At 42.0% G+C, this 16572-nt stretch overlaps 1 protein-coding gene and 1 pseudogene across 2 annotated transcripts in view; one reads left to right on the plus strand and one right to left on the minus strand.

The window, feature by feature from the left end:
* The window catches only part of LYPLA1 (lysophospholipase I), a 37195-nt gene that overhangs the window by 12644 nt on the left and 7979 nt on the right, over nt 1-16572 (plus strand). The window contains exons 3-5 of one of the 2 annotated variants that reach the window (XM_003793694.3): nt 8378-8443; nt 11841-11888; nt 12491-12561. In XM_003793694.3, coding sequence (XP_003793742.1) covers nt 8378-8443; nt 11841-11888; nt 12491-12561 — 185 coding nt within the window. The remainder of the gene's footprint in view (nt 1-8377; nt 8444-11840; nt 11889-12490; nt 12562-16572) is intronic. The other variant, XM_023515405.1, reaches the window with a different exon arrangement.
* Nucleotides 2443-4265, minus strand: LOC111726560 (annotated as a pseudogene).

Raw genomic sequence — 16572 nt, forward strand, 5'->3', positions numbered from 1 at the left:
TTTTTTTTTGCTTATCAACACTTTTTAGAGTTTGTGTATAATTCTTACTGTCCAGTGTGCAGCAGAAAAGAAAAAGGTTAGTCATCCCTGAAAAATATATTTTTATGTGTTTACTAGCCATTTGTGCATCCTTGGAGAAATTTCTTTCTTTTTTAAATTTTAATTTAATGTTTTTTGGAGACGTTTGTTGCCCTGGGTGGAGTGCTATAGTGTCACAGCTCACAACAACCTCAGACTCTTGGGCTCAGCATCTGTAGCTCAGTGAATACGGTGCCAGCCACATGCACCAGAGCTGGTGGGTTTGAACCCAGCCAGGGCCTGCTAGACAAAAATAACAAAAAGAACAGCCAGGTGTTGTGGCAGACGCTGTAGTCCTGGCTGCTAGGAGGCTGAGACAAGAGAACCACTTGAGCCCAAGACTTTGAGGTTACTGTGACCTATGATGCCACAAGCACTCTACCAAGGGTGACATAGTAAGACTGTCCCAAAAAAGAAAAAGAAAAGAAAATCTCAAACTTTTGGACTTAAGTGATTCTCTTGCCTCAGCCTCCCTACTAGCTGGGACTATAGGTGCCCACCACAACACCCGGCTAGTTTCAAGACATTTTTACCAGCCCACGAAAACATCCTAAACCCACGAGTAAATCATACTCCATTACCTCCTCACCCATTGTGGTAACCGCTGATCTCTTTTCTGTCTCCATGAATTTTCCTGTTATAGACATTTACCTAAGTGGAATCATATAGTATGTGACATTTTGCATCTGGTTTTTTTCTTTCTTTCTTTTTTTTTTTTTTGTAGAGACAGAGTTTCACTTACAGCCCTTGGTAGAGTGCTGTGGCATCACAGCTCATAGCAACCTCCAACTCCTGGGCTTAGGTGATTCTCTTGCTTCACAGGCGCCCACCACAATGCCCAGCTATTGTTTTGTTGCAGTTTGGCCAGCGCTGGGTTTGAACCCACCACCCTTGGTGTATGGGGCCTGCACCCTACTCACTAAGCCACAGGTGCCGCCCTGCATCTGGTTTCTTTCACTTAGCATGACGTCTTGGGGGTTTATCCACGTGGAACGTGTGTCAGTATTTGAATTCCATTGTACGGTGCTAATGATACTCTGTTGTATGCACGTGTACATTGGCCATGTATCCAGTTACAGATCTTAGGGTTGTTCCAGGTACCCGCTGATGGACATCTCAGTTCTAGCTGTCATGAATCCTGCCTCACGAACACTCAGTTACGAGTATAAGTTTTCATTTCTCTTGGATACACACCACGATTGGAATTTCTGGATCCTATGGTAATTCTATATTTAGATTTTTTTTTTAAGATAGTCTCAAAATATTTATTTTTAAGTTTAAGTATATTTAAGTTTTTTTTTTTTCATTCTGAGTTTAACATTCATCCATCCATTTGAAATGAAATGATACATTTACTCCAACACTGGCTAGATACTGTGATAATACTGAAATAAAACTGAATTATATACTTGCATCATAATTCTTTTTTTCTATTTTCTTTCTTTTTTTTTTGAGACAGAGTCTCACTTTGTCACCCTTCATAGAGCTGTGGTGTCATAGCTCACAGTAACCTCAAACTCCTGGGCTCAAGTGATTCTCACGCCTCAGCCTCCCAAGTTGCTGGGACTATAGGTGCCCACCACAACGCCCAGCTATTTTTAGACATGAAGTCTTGCTCTAGCTCAGGCTGATCTCAAACCTGTGAGTTCAGGCAGTCCAGCCACCTCAGCTTCCAAAGTGCTGGGATTACAGATGTGAGCCACCTCACCTGGCCTTGCATAAGTTCTTAATTCTATCAGTAGAAATGTTAAGAACTATTTACATTTACAAGTTTATTGCATTTCATATGATTTTTTTTCCTCCAGAAAAGTTATTTTGTTTTGTGTGTGTAGGTTTCTTTTTTTTTTGAGACAGTCTTGCTCTGTCACTCGAGCTGGAATGCAGTGGTGTCATTACAGCTCACTGCAGCCCCTAACTCCTGGGCTCAAGTGATCCTCCTGCCTCAGCCTCCCCAGTAGCTGGGACTACAGGTGCCTGCCACCTTGCCTGGCTAGTTTTTCTATTTTTAGCAAATACGAGGTCTGGCTGTTGTTCGGGCTAGTCTAGAACTCCTGAGCTCAAGGGATCCTGTCTACCTCGGCCTCCCAAAGTGCTAGGGTTACAGGCATGAGCCACTGTGCTGGCCCAGAAAAGTTATTTCTTTTTTTTTTTTTTTAATTGAATGGTAACTATGTACATTAATGCACTTCTGGGGTACAGTGTGGGGTTTTCACACACAATCCGAAATACTTCCATCAAACTGGTTAACATAGCCTTCATGTCATTTTCTTAGTTATTGTTTTAAAACAAGAAAAGTTATTTCTAAAAGATCAGCAAGGATTACTAATCTTGATTCATTTGGATTTTTTTTTTAATAAACCATGATTAAACTTCACAGTTAATTTTTCTGTGTAAAAGAATTAAGGGTCTGAAGCATCAAAAACTGATGTTTAAAGAGACACATCTCCATTATCACTTTATAACTATGCTTTGGTCATATCTTCTGGTGTGTGTAAAATTTTGGCTAGCTCATCAGTCTTCCAAGCAGTCATTGACTTTTCACTTCAGAGTAACGTTCTAAAATGGAGCTGCATATTAACCAGGGGTGAGGACTTTGAGTGTACCTCAAGTACTTCAGCTTCCTACAGAAGATGCCTTTTAAATGCTTCAGGTAGTTTGAGGTTTTTACCGCTTTTTAAAGAGAAGTGTTGAGGGCAGCAGGACCCATCTGAGGCCAGACTGTCATGGGGAAGCCATGGGTACAAATGCCTTGGCTGCATGAATTGCCTTTGCACAGTTTGTCCCCCTCACCTAAACAGTGTGCATTGTAGATCTGAATTTGCCCCCCCCAGCCCCCTCCCACCTTCTTACTTTCTGTTGAGTTTACTGCTGAAAATGTGCACGTGGGTATTGATTGATTGTTTCCAATTCAATAGTGAGTACAGTGGTGCTTGCTTTGCCTTTCGAGGAAACTTCCCTTAAAGAATGGTCTCCAGTTCCATCTAGATGGTTACAGAAGATGGTTCACCGTTGTTTCTTTATGACTGAGTAGTACTCCGTGGTGCCCAGATACCACATTTTATTAATTCACTCATGTATTGATGGGCACTTGGGTTGGTTCCACATTTTTGTGATTGTGAATTGTGCTGCTATAAACATTCAAATACACACGTCTTTTTGATAAAGTGAGTTCTTTTCCTTTGTGTAAATACCAATAGTGGGATTGTAGAACAAAGGAATCTTGACATAACTTTCCATAGTTTGTACTAGTTTGCAGTTCCACTAGCAGTGTGTAAGTGTTCTTTCTCCTGCACCCATGCCAGTGTCTGTTATTTGGGGATTTTGTGGGTAAAAGCCATTCTCACTGGACCCAAGTGGTTTTAGTTTGCATTTCTCTGGTGATTAGAGCATTTTTTTTTGTATGTTTATTGGCTATTAATTAGTCTATATTCTTTTGGAAAGCTTCTGTTCATGTCTTTTGCCCACTTTTTAATGGAATTGTTTTTCTTTTCTTTCTGATTTCTTTGAACTCTTTGTAGACTCTTGTACTGGCCCTGTATCAGATGTATAACTTGCAAGTACTGTTCTCCCATTCTGTAGGTTGTCTATTCACTGTTGTTTGTTTCCTTGGCTGTTTAAAAGCTTTTTAGTTTTTTTAGTTCTCCTTCATTAATTTTGCTGTGATTGCCTTTGGGGTTGTCTTCAAGATTTCTTTGCCTAGGAACAGAATGCCCTATCAGTGGTGAGACTGCTTGGTTAAGTTCTAGAGCTGTTGCTACAGCCCCAGTTATTGCAGAAATGTAAGCTGTTCCCAGTTCATACATATGCAGTGGGGGGAACATCTCCACAGCTGTTGCTGTAATCCATGACAGTGTTGAGGGACTGGCTAATAAACCATTGCCAGATAGAAAATGTCACTTTACAATCTGTGGTGGTCATATTCATTGGAACCTGAGCTGACATTCTTCCTATCAAAATCTTCTTTTCACCAGTGTCAGGATGGAAAGCTGAATCTTATTAAGACCTGTAGGAACAGTTCTTTGCCTGTAATCATGTGCTAATTTTCTTGCATTTTCTACTTGTTAGTTTGTTAACAGAAGATTCCTGGGATCAGTTACAGTGAAGGAAAGATCGACTCATCCAACCAAAGTGCTTTGATCACGTCGAGGTTCCTTTACGTTAACATTTGGTGGCAGTTCTCAGGACATTGTCCTGGGAGTGTGAAAGGATCTCTGGCTGCTGCGTGGAAAGCAGGCAGTGGGGAGATACGAGTGGAAACAGGAAGAGCACGGCAGGGTTATTACTCCAGGAACCCAGGCCAGGGGACGGCAGAGGTGACAGGAGGAGCTGGAGTGCTGGATATTCTGTCGATGGCACCAATAGAATGTCTTGACGATGATTTCCTGGGCCCTGCCTCCACTACCTACAAATCCCCCTCATGCCACCTCAGCCACCACCAATACATTTATTTTTGAGGTACTGCCAAACTATCGTCCATGGTGGCTGACCATCTTATGTTCCCACCAGTGCTGTATGCTGTACAGTGGTTCTGCTTTTTCCACATCCTTGCCAGTTCTTGTAATTTCAAGTTTTGGGGTTTTTTTTAGACAGAGCCTCAAGCTATCCCCCTGGGTGAAGTGCTGTGGCATCACAGCTCACAGCAACCTCCAACTCCTGGGCTCAAGCAAGTCTCCTGCCTCAGCCTCCCAAGTAGCTGGGACCACAGGCGCCCACCACAACGCCTGGTTATTTTTTGGTTGCAACCATCATTGTTGTTTTGGCAGGCCAGGGCTGGATTCAAACCCGCCACCTTAGGTGTATGTGGCTGGCGCCTTAGCCACTTGAGCCACAGGCGCCGAGCCTAATTTCAAGTTTTAAAAAAGTTATTTTTCCTTTTTAGTTGATACCTAATAATTATACATGTTAATGGTGTCCTGACATCTGGGTGTGGTGCCTCATGTCTGTGATCTTAGCACTCTGAGAGGCTGAGGCAGGAGGTGCACTGAAGGCCAGAAGTTCAAGACTAGCTTGAGCAAGAATAAGAGCCTGTGTCTACAAAAACAGGAAAGTTACCTTGGGCCTGGTGGAGTGCGTGGTATTTGGGAGGCTGAGGCAGGAGGATCACTTCAGCCCAGGATTGAGGTTGCAGTGAGCTATGATGATGTCACTGCACTGTAGCTCTGGTGACAAAACAAGAATCTGTCTCTAAATAAACAAAGGAGTAGTAAATAATGGGATACTGAGTGATATTTTAGTACGTACTATATGGTATGTAGTGATCAAATGAGGGCAGTTAGGATATCTGTCACTTTGAACATTTAAAATTTTATTTGCACTGTGAACATTTAAAATCTTCTTTTCTAACTTCTTGAAAGTTATTATTAAATTTAAATTATTGTTAACCATATTCACTCGAGCGTACTGCTCCTGTCGCTGTTTCTATAGTGTGAAGTGCTCATCTCGTGGTTTGGGTTTGCTGAGCATCATTTCCTGTGCTGCTTGGCCGTTCGTGGATCTTCTTTGGAGAAATGTCTTTTCAAGTCTTTTGTACATGTGTAAATTGGACTATCTTTCTGTTTCTGAGTTCTAAGAGTCCTTTATGTATTATGGATACTAGACTCTTCCTAGAATAGGATTTGCAATATGTCTTCCATTCTTTGTCTTTTCTCTTTCTTCATAGTGTCCTTTGAAACATAACAGTTTTTAATTTTCTTTCTTTCTTTCTTTCTTTCTTTCTTTCTTTCTTTCTTTCTTTCTTTCTTTGTTTTTGAGACAGAGTCTCACTGTGTTGCCCTCAGTAGAGAGCTCTGGGGTCACAGCTCACAGCAACCTCAAACTCTTGGGCTTAACGATTCTCTTGCCTCAGCCTCCCAAGTAGCTGGGACCACAGGCACCCGACATGACTCCTGGCTAGTTTTTAGTTGTAGTTGTCATTGTAGTTTGCAGGCCTGGGCCAGGCTCGAACCTACCAGCTCTGGTACATGGCCAACACCCTACTCACTGAGTTATGGGTGCCGAGCCTGAAACATAACAGTTTTTAATATTAATGATTTCTAATTTAACTATTTTTTCTTTGTGGATTGTGCTTTTTTGTCTAATTTCACAGAGATTTATGTATGTTTTTTCTAGGAGCCATACAGCTCTTACATTTAGGTCTTTGGGGGCGGCACCTGTGGCTCAGTGGGTAGGGCACCGGCCCCATATACTGAGGGTGGCAGGTTCAAACCCAGCCCCAGCCAAATTGTAACAAAAAAATAGCTGGGCATTGTGGTGGGTGCCTGTAGTCCCAGCTACTTGGGAGGCTGAGGCAAGAGAATTGCCTAAGCCCAGGAGTTGGAGGTTGCTGTGAGCTGTGACGCCAGAGCACTCTACCAAGGGCAGGAAAGTGAAACTCTGTCTCTAAAACAAACAAAAAAAAAACATTTAGGTCTTTGGCCCCATTTCTGTATGTGGGTGAGGTGGCAGTCCAGCTTCCTTCTGCTGAATGTGAATATCTACTTGTCATAGCTACATTGGTTGAAAAGACTTTTCTTTCCTCAGTGATGTGTTCTAGTAAGTACCCTTTTCAGAAATAAGTTGCCAGTAAATAGGAAGGTTTGTATCTGATTCTCAGTTGATTTATATGTCTACCCTAACTCCAGTACTATCTTTCTTATTACCATTTTGCAGTATCTTTTGAAATTGTGAAGTGTGAGTTCTTTAACTTTGTTGTTTTTAAGATATATTGGCAATTGGGTTGTCGGTTTCTGCAGAATCAGCTGGGATTCTGTTAAAGATCGTGTAGGCACTGTAGATCAGTTTGGGGAGCACTGCCACCTTAAGGACATTAAGTCTCGGCAGTGCCCGTGCTCAGTGGTTAGGGCACCAGCTTCATACACTGGCACCGCCCTATTTGCAGACTATTTTATACAAAAAAGGCCTAAATTACTTCCACTTTATCTTTTAGTAGAGGTTACATGTAAAAAGTATCAGGGAGAGGGCAGCTCCTGTGGCTCAGTGAGTAGGGCACTGGCCCCATATACCGAGGTTGGCGGATTAGAACCCAGCCCTGGCCAAACTGCAATAAAAAAATAGCCGGGTGCTGTGGCGGGCGCCTGTAGTCCTAACTACTCAGGAGGCTGAGGCAAGAGAATTGCCTAAGCCCAGGAGCTGGAGATTGCTGTGAGCTGTGATGCCACGGCACTCTACTGAGGGCAACAAAGTAAGACTCTGTCTCTTAAAAAAAAGTATCAGGGAGAATGTGAATGTAGATGAACTGGAACTGAATGTATAATATAATCCCATTTTTGTCAAATCTTTATCTATTTCTTAATTTATATGCAGGGGAAAAATGAGAAATGTATCAAATGATTAACTGTTTATTTCTGGTAGAAGGATTATGGTGACTTAAGTTTTTTCAGTTTTTCCTACCTTTTGTTTTCGACATATATACATACATATACGAGAAAAGTATATTAATTAAAGTTATGATTATTTGGCAGTTGGGTTGTTGGTTTCTGCAGAGTCAGCTGGGATTCTGATAAAGACTGTCTAGGCACTGTACATCAGTTTGGGGAGCACTGATAGTGCTGTTAGTACTATTAGCACTAACAGTAGCGCTGATAGTGCCACTATTTTTAATAGTGTCATAAGTATGTAGAGATACTAGATTACTGATATACTTTATTCATTTGTGTTTATTTTTCTTTGTATAAATCATCTGTTTTGCTCTTTATAAGCACACTGTAGTAGATTTATACAGCGATTACAAAATATCTATCTTGCCTCGGTGCCCGTAGCTCAGCAGTTAGGATGCCGGCCACATACACCAGGGCTGGTGGGTTCGAACGTGGCCCAGGCCTGCCAAACAACAGTGACAATTACAACAAAAAAAAAGCTGGGGATTGTCATGGGCGCCTGTAGCTCCAGCTACTCTGGAGGCTGAGGCAAGAGAATCCCTTAAGCCCGACAGTTTGAGGTTGCTGTGACCTATGAGGCCACGGCACTCTACTGAGGGTGACATACTGAGACTCTGTCTCAAAAAAAAGAAAGAAAGAAAGAAAGAAATCTGTCTTGGAAATTGTAAAGCTCTGTGGAGATCTATGAAGGAGCACACACTGATGTTCAGAAATTGTAGAAAGCATCTTTATTCCAAGGTAAAACTTAAATAACAGCTACTGAATGGTTTCTAGACACGTGGTGATGTTCTGATCAGTTTGTACTTTAAGATACCTTAAGCATTTAACATTTAGCTTACATTTTGAAAGTACTATTGTGCTACTAATTTATTTAGATTTAAAAATAGTATCTAATAGCATTATTCAAATAATTTTTCCACCAGGCATGGATGGGCAGAAGCCTTAGGCGGTATCAGAAGCTCACATATCAAATATATCTGCCCGCATGCGTGAGTATCTCTGATCTTCAAGCTTGTGATTCAGAGTCTAGAGGGAAACAATTGTGACCGCTTTATCCTTACAGAAAGCACTGGAATATAATTAATTTTTATCTCTTAAATATTCAGTTTAAAAATAAAGATTAATAGAATTTCTGAAAAGTAAAATGATCTCTTGGTTAAATTGAATTTTCTTTTTCTTTTTTGTTGAGAAGTTTAAAATATTGCTCTCTTAGAGGTAAATTGAACTTAAAGCCAGGAAAATTATTTTGGATATACAAATATCTGTGACGTTCAAAGGGTACCTGTGGGTATCTCTGGAGGGAACTTACCAGTCAAAGAAATTTTTGTTATGTTGAAAACACTTGTAATCAGTTAGAGGCAATGTGAGGTACTGTGGAAAGATCCCCTTCTATCTTGAAGTCTGATAGATTTGGTTTTGAATTCTAGCTCTGAAAATACAATAGAATATCCATAGCTGACCCTCTCCTTAAGTTGACCTGATTTTCACAGCCCAGACTTGTGTGACAGGCATGTATCAATACAGAAGCCTACCTAGTACCTTATTTTGTGCAATTTCTCACAGTCCTTTGGGTGGTCAGGTTACAGAGGTTCACTTACATATTTGTGTAGTAAAAACAAACTATTGGCCAGGCATAATGGCTCACTCCTAGAATCCTAGCCCTCTGGGAGGCTGAGGCGGGAGGTTCACTTAAGCTTAGGAGTTTGAGACCAGCCTGAGTAAGAGCAAGATCCTGTCTCTACAAAAAATAAAAAAAAGTTACCCAGGCATTGTGTTGTGTGCCTGGAGTCCCAGCCACTCCAAAGGCTAGGTAGGAAAATTGCTTAGCCCATGAATTTGAGGTTATAGGGAGCTGTGATGATGCCACTGTACTATAGTGCTGGGCAACAAGGTGAAACATTGTCTGAAAAAAAAAAGCAAGATAGCTCAGTGGCTCACACCTGTAATCCTAGCACTTTGGGAGGCTTGGGAGGGGGCCAGGGATTGCTTGAGCTCTTAGTTTGAGACCAGCTGGAGCAACAGTAAGACCCTGTCTCTAGCCAAGCATTGTGGCAGCCACCTGTAGTGAGGCAAGAGGATCACTTGAGCCCAGGAGTTTGATGTTGTTGTGAGCTATGATACAGTGGTACTCTACCCAGGGTGACAAGTGAGAATTTGTTTTAAAAAAAAAAAAAAAAAACGAGAGAGAAGGGAAGGAAGGAAGGAAGTTTTGAGCAAAATCAGCAAATCATTAAAATTAGCAAATTTTTTTTTTTTAAACAGAGCCTCAAGCTGAGGCCCTGGGTAGAGTGCTGTGGCATCACAGCTCACAGCAACCTCCAGCTCCTGGGCTCTAATGAGTCTCCTGCCTCTACCTCCCAAGTAGCTGGGACTGCAGGCACCCGCCACAATGCCCGGCTATTTTTTTTGGTTGCAGCCATCATTGTTTGGGAGCCCAGACTGGATTCTAACCTGCCAGCTCAGGTTTATGTGGCTGGCGCCTTAGCCTCTTGAGCCACAGATGCTGAGCCAAAATCAGCAAATTTTGTTCAAATGTTTCTGAGAAGTGGTAGTCATGGAGAAGACAGGGACTAGATACAGGCTAGTAGGTTAATATTGGTCCTCAGAGGTGATACTAGCATTAGTGTTGGGATAGACACATGAGTGTGAGAGAGGAAACAGGAGGAGGTAAATATTGGTGAAGATTACATTCTTCTTTCTTTTTATCCAAAAACAGAGTGTCTGTCCTAATCTCTGTAGGCTACAACTGAATACTGTGGCCAGGGTTGCTGAGTCATCATCCAGTATGATGAGACAGAATTCTTGATTATGTTGAATTTCTGCTATATTGTTATTTGTCCTAAGATTAAAGGCTATTTGCCATCTTAGGGAGGTGTGTATTCCCAAAGAAATCTTGAGGTTACTGTTTATAACCTCTGAGGTAGACTTATTTCATGAATCAGAAGGATAGCGGTGGATGTGTCGTGTCTAAGCTTAAAGTGTATTTAGTTTTCATGCCTTTTTACCTCGCGAAATTCAGATTACCCAGCGTATTTTTCATCACAGATTTGACTTAGGTGTAATGGACACTTCGGCACATTTTATAGTCCCTTATTTATTTAAAGGTCTTTTTTTATCAAATGGGTATATAGTTGAGAGCTAGAAAATTAGCAGAATTCCAGTCTAAGCATATGGGAATTAATGCTGCAGTATCTGTGCAATAAATTGTTCATTGTTCTTAGTTTCTTTCCAGAGTTTCGTATTTTGTGCATTTCCAATTACCTTCATTTCTGGTTTCCCTTCACATTAAAAGTATTCTTAAGTAAAGGTGTTGAGAAAAGAAATTTTTTTTTTTTTTTAGAGACAGTCTCACTTTGTCACCCTCCGTAGAGTGCTGTGGCATCATAGCTCACAGCAACCTCCAACTCCTGGGCTTAGGCAATTCTCTTGCCTCAGCCTCCTGAGTAGCTGGGACTACACCCACCATAATGTCCAGCTATTTTTTTTTTTTAATATTGTCCAGCTATTTTTTTGTTGTTGTAGTTTGCCCAGGGCCGGTTTAAACCCACCACCCTCAGTATATGGGACCTGTGGCTCAAGTGGCTAAGGCGCCAGCCACATACACCTAAGGTAGCTGGTTCAAACCCAGCCCGGCCTGCCAAACAACAATGACAGCTGCAACCAAAAAATAGCCAGGCATTGTGGCCGGCGCCTGTGGTCCCAGCTACTTGGGAGGCTGAGGCAGGAGACTCGCTTGAGCCCAGGAGTTGGAGGTTGTTGTGAGCTGTGATGCCCCAGCACTCTACCCAGGGCTATATAATGAAACTCTAAAAAATAAATAAATAAAAATAAAAAAATAAGAAAAGAAAATGTTTTACTTGTGGCTGTTCTTTCTTTCTTTGGAATACCACACATTTCTCTGCTCTCTGCTCTCTCAGTCCTTCTCTTCTCTCTTTCTAAAATAGTCTATACTTTTATATCCTAAAGGAAAAATGTTTTTAAGGCCAGGCGTGGTGGCTCACACCTGTAATCCTAGCACTCTGGGAGGCTGAGGCAGGTAGATTGCCTGAGCTCAGGGGTTTGAGACCAACCTGAGCAAGAGTAAGACCTTGTCTCTAAAAATAGCTCGAGCCCAAGTTTTGGAGGTTGCAGTGAGCTAAGAATGCCATGGCCCTCTACTGAGGGTGACAACGTGAAACTCTGTCTCAAAAAAACCCCCAAAAAGCAAAAAAGTTTTTTTATCACATTTAGTTCTTTGCATCTGCTGCTCTGTCTTCAGAATACATTTGGAGGGAATGGTGAACAGAGTTCGTATGTGAAGGTTGTAGCATGCGGTTTTGAGTGATGGGATTGATGAGTCTCTGTGCGTTGTTCTTCTCACTGTGCTGTTTCCTCTTTCTCGTGTAGGCCAGTTATGCCTGTTACATTGAACATGAACATGGCTATGCCTTCGTGGTAAGTAAGAATTTTACTTGTTTGATAAGAACTTCCTATACTTAGTCTTCTATCAGACGTGCTTTTGTGTATTACAGTTGTTAATGAGCTTTTTTTTTTCTTTTTTTTAAGAGACAGAGTTTCATTTTGTCACCCTCCATAGAGTTCCATGGTGTCATAGCTCACAGCAACTTCCAGCTCTTGGGCTTAGGCGATTCTCTTGTCTCAGCCTCCCAAGTAGCTGGGACTACAGGCGCCCACTACAACTCCTGGCTTTTTTTTTTTTTTCCAGTTTGGCCAGGGCTGGGTTTGAACCTACCACCCTCGATATATGAAGCCTGCACCCTACTCACTGAGCTGCAGGCATCGCTCAGCACTGTGACTTTTTAACATAGACTCTGTATTAGTCAGAGTGAAAGGTACATATAGGATGACAGAGTCACCTATTTAAATTAATAGTTTGGCTTATGTGGACATTTTATTTTGAGTTTCATGTTCTAGAGAATATCTCCACTTAGCTGCCCTTTTTATCCATACTACCATGAATTTAGTAAAACATACTTCCCACGAATAGATTTTCTGAGAATCAAGTGGTTCTTCTAAGATTCTGGCTTATTTTCCAGGTTTGATATTATTGGGCTGTCACCAGAGTCACAGGAGGATGAACCTGGAATTAAACAGGCAGCAGAAAGTAGTAAGTACAGAAAAGTCTAACGACGGAAGCATTCCCAGATGTTTCTAGTAGATTCAGGGGTCGTGTTGATGGAACGTTACTCTTTCATCTGATCTCAGAGGTACCGCTGTCTTCTGCCTTTCTGTCCACTCTCTTCTGACTTATTAGCTGTAATTTCCACCTGGACTCACTTGACTGTGGTCAGTGGAGGTGAGGTGGATGGGGATGAATGAATGGTATTGATCAAGCTTCACCTCTGTTGGATACCTGATAAATTTGCTTTGATTTACATAGGGGAGTGGAGAAAACAGAATGTTTAAGACTTGTGGCCAGGTGTCTTCACTGAGAAGACTGGAAATAACAATGAAAATAATGACCTACTGAGGCCCGGCGTGATCCCAGCACTCTGAAAGGCCGAGGCACTTGGATTGCTTGAGCTCAGGAGTTCCAGACCAGCCTGAGCCAGAGCAAGAACCTCATCTCCTAAAAAAAAACTGGCTGGGTGTTGGGGCAGGCCCCTTGTAGTCTCACCTACTCAGAAGGCTGAGGCAAGATCGCTTGAGCCCAAGAGTTTGAAGTTGCTGTGAGCTGTGATGCCACAGCATTCTGTTAAGCGTGACAAAATGAGACCCTGTCTCAAAAAAGAAAAAAAAAAAGATATAATAGTAATAATGAAAATGTTATTAATGAACAGTTGGTTTTAGTGTGGTAATAATAGATACCACTGGTTGAGTGCTTAGCTGTTTACATGCCAGATGTTTCTTACAAATCACCCCATGTAGCACCCCTGTGAAGTGTTAGCTCTGCTTTAGGATCTCCATGGCCTGGTCTGTAGTTCATTCTCCTTTATGTACATGGGATTGCCATTCGTTTTGTGGGTGAAAACTTATGGAATGCTAACTTAGAGCCAGGCCCTATGGCAGGTGCCTGTACTCCCAGCTACTTGGGAGGCTGAGACAGGAGGGTTACTTGAGCCCAGGAGCCAAGTCCAGCCCTAAACAACATAGTGAGACCATGGCTCTCTGTCTCTCTCTTTTTTTCTTGAGACAAAGTCTCACCATATGTTGCCCTTGGTAGAGTGCTGTGGCATCACAGTTCACAGCAACCTCAAACTCTTGGGCTTAAATGATTCTCTTGCTTCAGCCTCCCAAGGAGCTGAGACTACAGGCACCCACCACAACGCCTGGCTATTTTTTGTGGCAGTTGTCATTGTTGTTTAGCTGGCCCAGGCCAGACTCGAACCCTCCAGGCTCAGTGTATGTGGCTGGTGCCGTAACCACTGTGCTATGGGCGCCGAGCCTAGATCTTGTCTCTTTAGAAAAACAAACAAACAAAAAAAACACTTTGTTAGAAAACAATTAAAAAAAAAAAAAAGAACAGTACCTGGAGAGATCTAGTTTTTAAAAGAGGATTGCAGCACCCTTTTCTTTTGCATGTATATATTAAAAAATTTTTTGTTGTTGTTTAGCAGGCCCGGGCTGGGTTCAAACCCACCAGCCCTGGTGCATGTGGCCAGCACCCTAAGCACTGAGCTATGGGCACGCAGCTTATATACTAAAATTTCTACAAATAGAACATTGTAATGGCTGGGTTGACTAGAGAATAATCTGGGTGGGCTGGCATCAGTGAAAAGCCCTGGGTGTGAATTGGTAATTGCAGAATTGAGTGCCGTGTGCATGGGGAGTCATTACACAACTCTTTATACTTTAATATTTCTTCGAAATTTTCTAAAATACATTAAAAACCAAAAACAGAAGATTCTTTTAATCTATCTTTAAAATATTCAAATCTGTGAAACAGGAAAAAGTATATTCGGAAGGCATTAGATATTTGGGAATCTGAAAATAAGAATACTGACTTTTTTTTTTGAGACAGAGCCTCAAGCTGTTGCCCTGGGTAGAGTGCTGTGGTGTCACAGCTCACAGCAACCTCAAACTGGTGGGCTTAAGTTAAGTGATTCTCTTGCCTCAGCCTCCCAAGTAGCCTACAGGTGCCTGCCACAATGCCCCGCTATTTTTTTGTTGCAGTTGTCATTGTTGTTTAGCTGGCCCAGGTTGAGTTCAACCCCACCAGCCTCTGTGTATGTGGCTGGCGCCATACCCACTGAGCTACTGGCGCCATCCCAGAACACTGACTTTTTATATCAGCAAAAAGTATATCAAAGCTAGAATCCTACAGTTAGGATTTAGTCTAAAAATAATAGATGATCTGGGCACAGTAGTGTACATCTATAATCTTAGCACTCTGGGAGGTCCAGACAACTGGATTGCTTAAGTTCAGGAGTTCAAAACCAGCCTGAGGTAGGTGGGGAAAAAAAAAAAAAAAATATATATATATATATATATAGAGAGAGAGAGAGAGAGAGAGAGAGCGCGCGCGTGCACGCCAGGCATTATAGCAGTTGCCTACATTTCTACAGCCTACTTGGGAGGCTGAGGTAAGAGGATTGCCTGAGCCCAAGAGTTTGAGGTTGCTGTGAGCTGTGACACTACAGCACTCTACTGAAGGCAACAAAATGAGACTCTGTCTCCAAAAAAAATGTAGATGACAAAATAATAATAAGGGATGAGTGTTAGGGTCTGTGGAAGATGGAGGGCAGTGTCCTGCAGACCAGACAGGCTGGTAAGCCCCAGAGGGAAGCAGTCTATGCTGACCACACAGCCCAGGAAGCGCTTATCTCTTTCTTGTCTGAGTGATGAATTATTAGAGAGAATTAGGATCAGACTCACAGCTGGAAAGAGAGGACTTGGGAGAATGTGCTACTGAACAAAGAAGAGGTCCCTGGGGTTAGGTTGTCAGGAGTACACAGGGCCCTTACCCTTAGGCAGACGGTGACTGAGGTTAGAGCCCTACTCCACAGTGGGCTGCTGTCAGTGTAGTTTGTGCAAGTCTTCAGCTTAGCTGGTTGGTTCACCATAGAGAGTAATCTTTGTGAAACTGAGGGAGAATAGCCTCAGAGCTCCCTGGCCCTGTCACAGCCACCCTGCTGCTCCTCTCTTCTCAGGGCTGGGCTGTTCCTGTTCATGCTGTACCTTCTCTCCAGCTGGGCAGAGACTGACTGTGCAGTCTCTCTAAACAACCCCTAGACTTCCCTCAACAGTTCCTTTATTTCTTTAGTCTCCTTCTCTGATCTCTAACTCACAGCTTCATGTCCTAGCTGGAGTGCCCCTTTTCATACAGCGTCTAAGAACTAAACTTTGCGTAAAACAAAAGTAACTTTAATTTGGGCACTTGGTTTTTTGTAGTATTCTAGTAAAAGCATATTTTGGAGATTTTAGATGAAAAAAGGAAATATAAAGTTGGAAATTTTAATCTTAAAAAATGAAACTCTGCGCACATGTAAAAATATTAAAGAAGATGAATTTGTAAAAGGTGTATTTATTCCAAAAACACAGGACTCATTATATAAAAAAAGGAAATTCTAGGAGTTATCAAATATTAGATGTATTTATTTATTTTTTGAGACAGACTCAGTTGGTCAGTCTTGGTAGAGTGCTATGGCATCATAGCTCACAGCAACCTTAGACTTTTGGGCTCAAGCAATTCTCTCACCTCAGTCTCCCAAGTGGCTGGAACGATAGGCAACTACCACAATGCCCGGCTGTTTTTTAGAGATGGCATCTCACTCTTGCTTAGGCTGGTCTTGAACTCATAAACTCAGGCAATCCACCTGCCTCAACCTCCCAACTGCTGGGATTACAGGTGTGAGCCACCACACCCAGCCTCAAATAATTATATTTATATGTGTATCAAAATATTTTGTAGAAACAAAAATGCTGGTTTGAAATTTTCTCTTCTTCATTTTTTGGCTATAGGAAAAATTAATGCTCTGATTTTTTTTAAATATAATAAACAGTTTTAAATACTTAACTGCATATAATTTTTAAAATGACAACTTTTAGGTTCAAATGCCTATGGTCTTGGCTCGGCGCCTATAGCTCAACCGGCTAAGCGCCAGCCACGTACACCTAAGGTGGCGGGTTCGAATCCCCAGCCTGGACCCGCCAAACAATGACGGCTGCAACCAAAAAA

Source organism: Otolemur garnettii, unplaced genomic scaffold (assembly GCF_000181295.1).
Source record: "Otolemur garnettii isolate 467f Iridium unplaced genomic scaffold, OtoGar3 scaffold00071, whole genome shotgun sequence".
In the NCBI taxonomy this organism is placed as follows: Eukaryota; Metazoa; Chordata; class Mammalia; order Primates; family Galagidae; genus Otolemur; species Otolemur garnettii.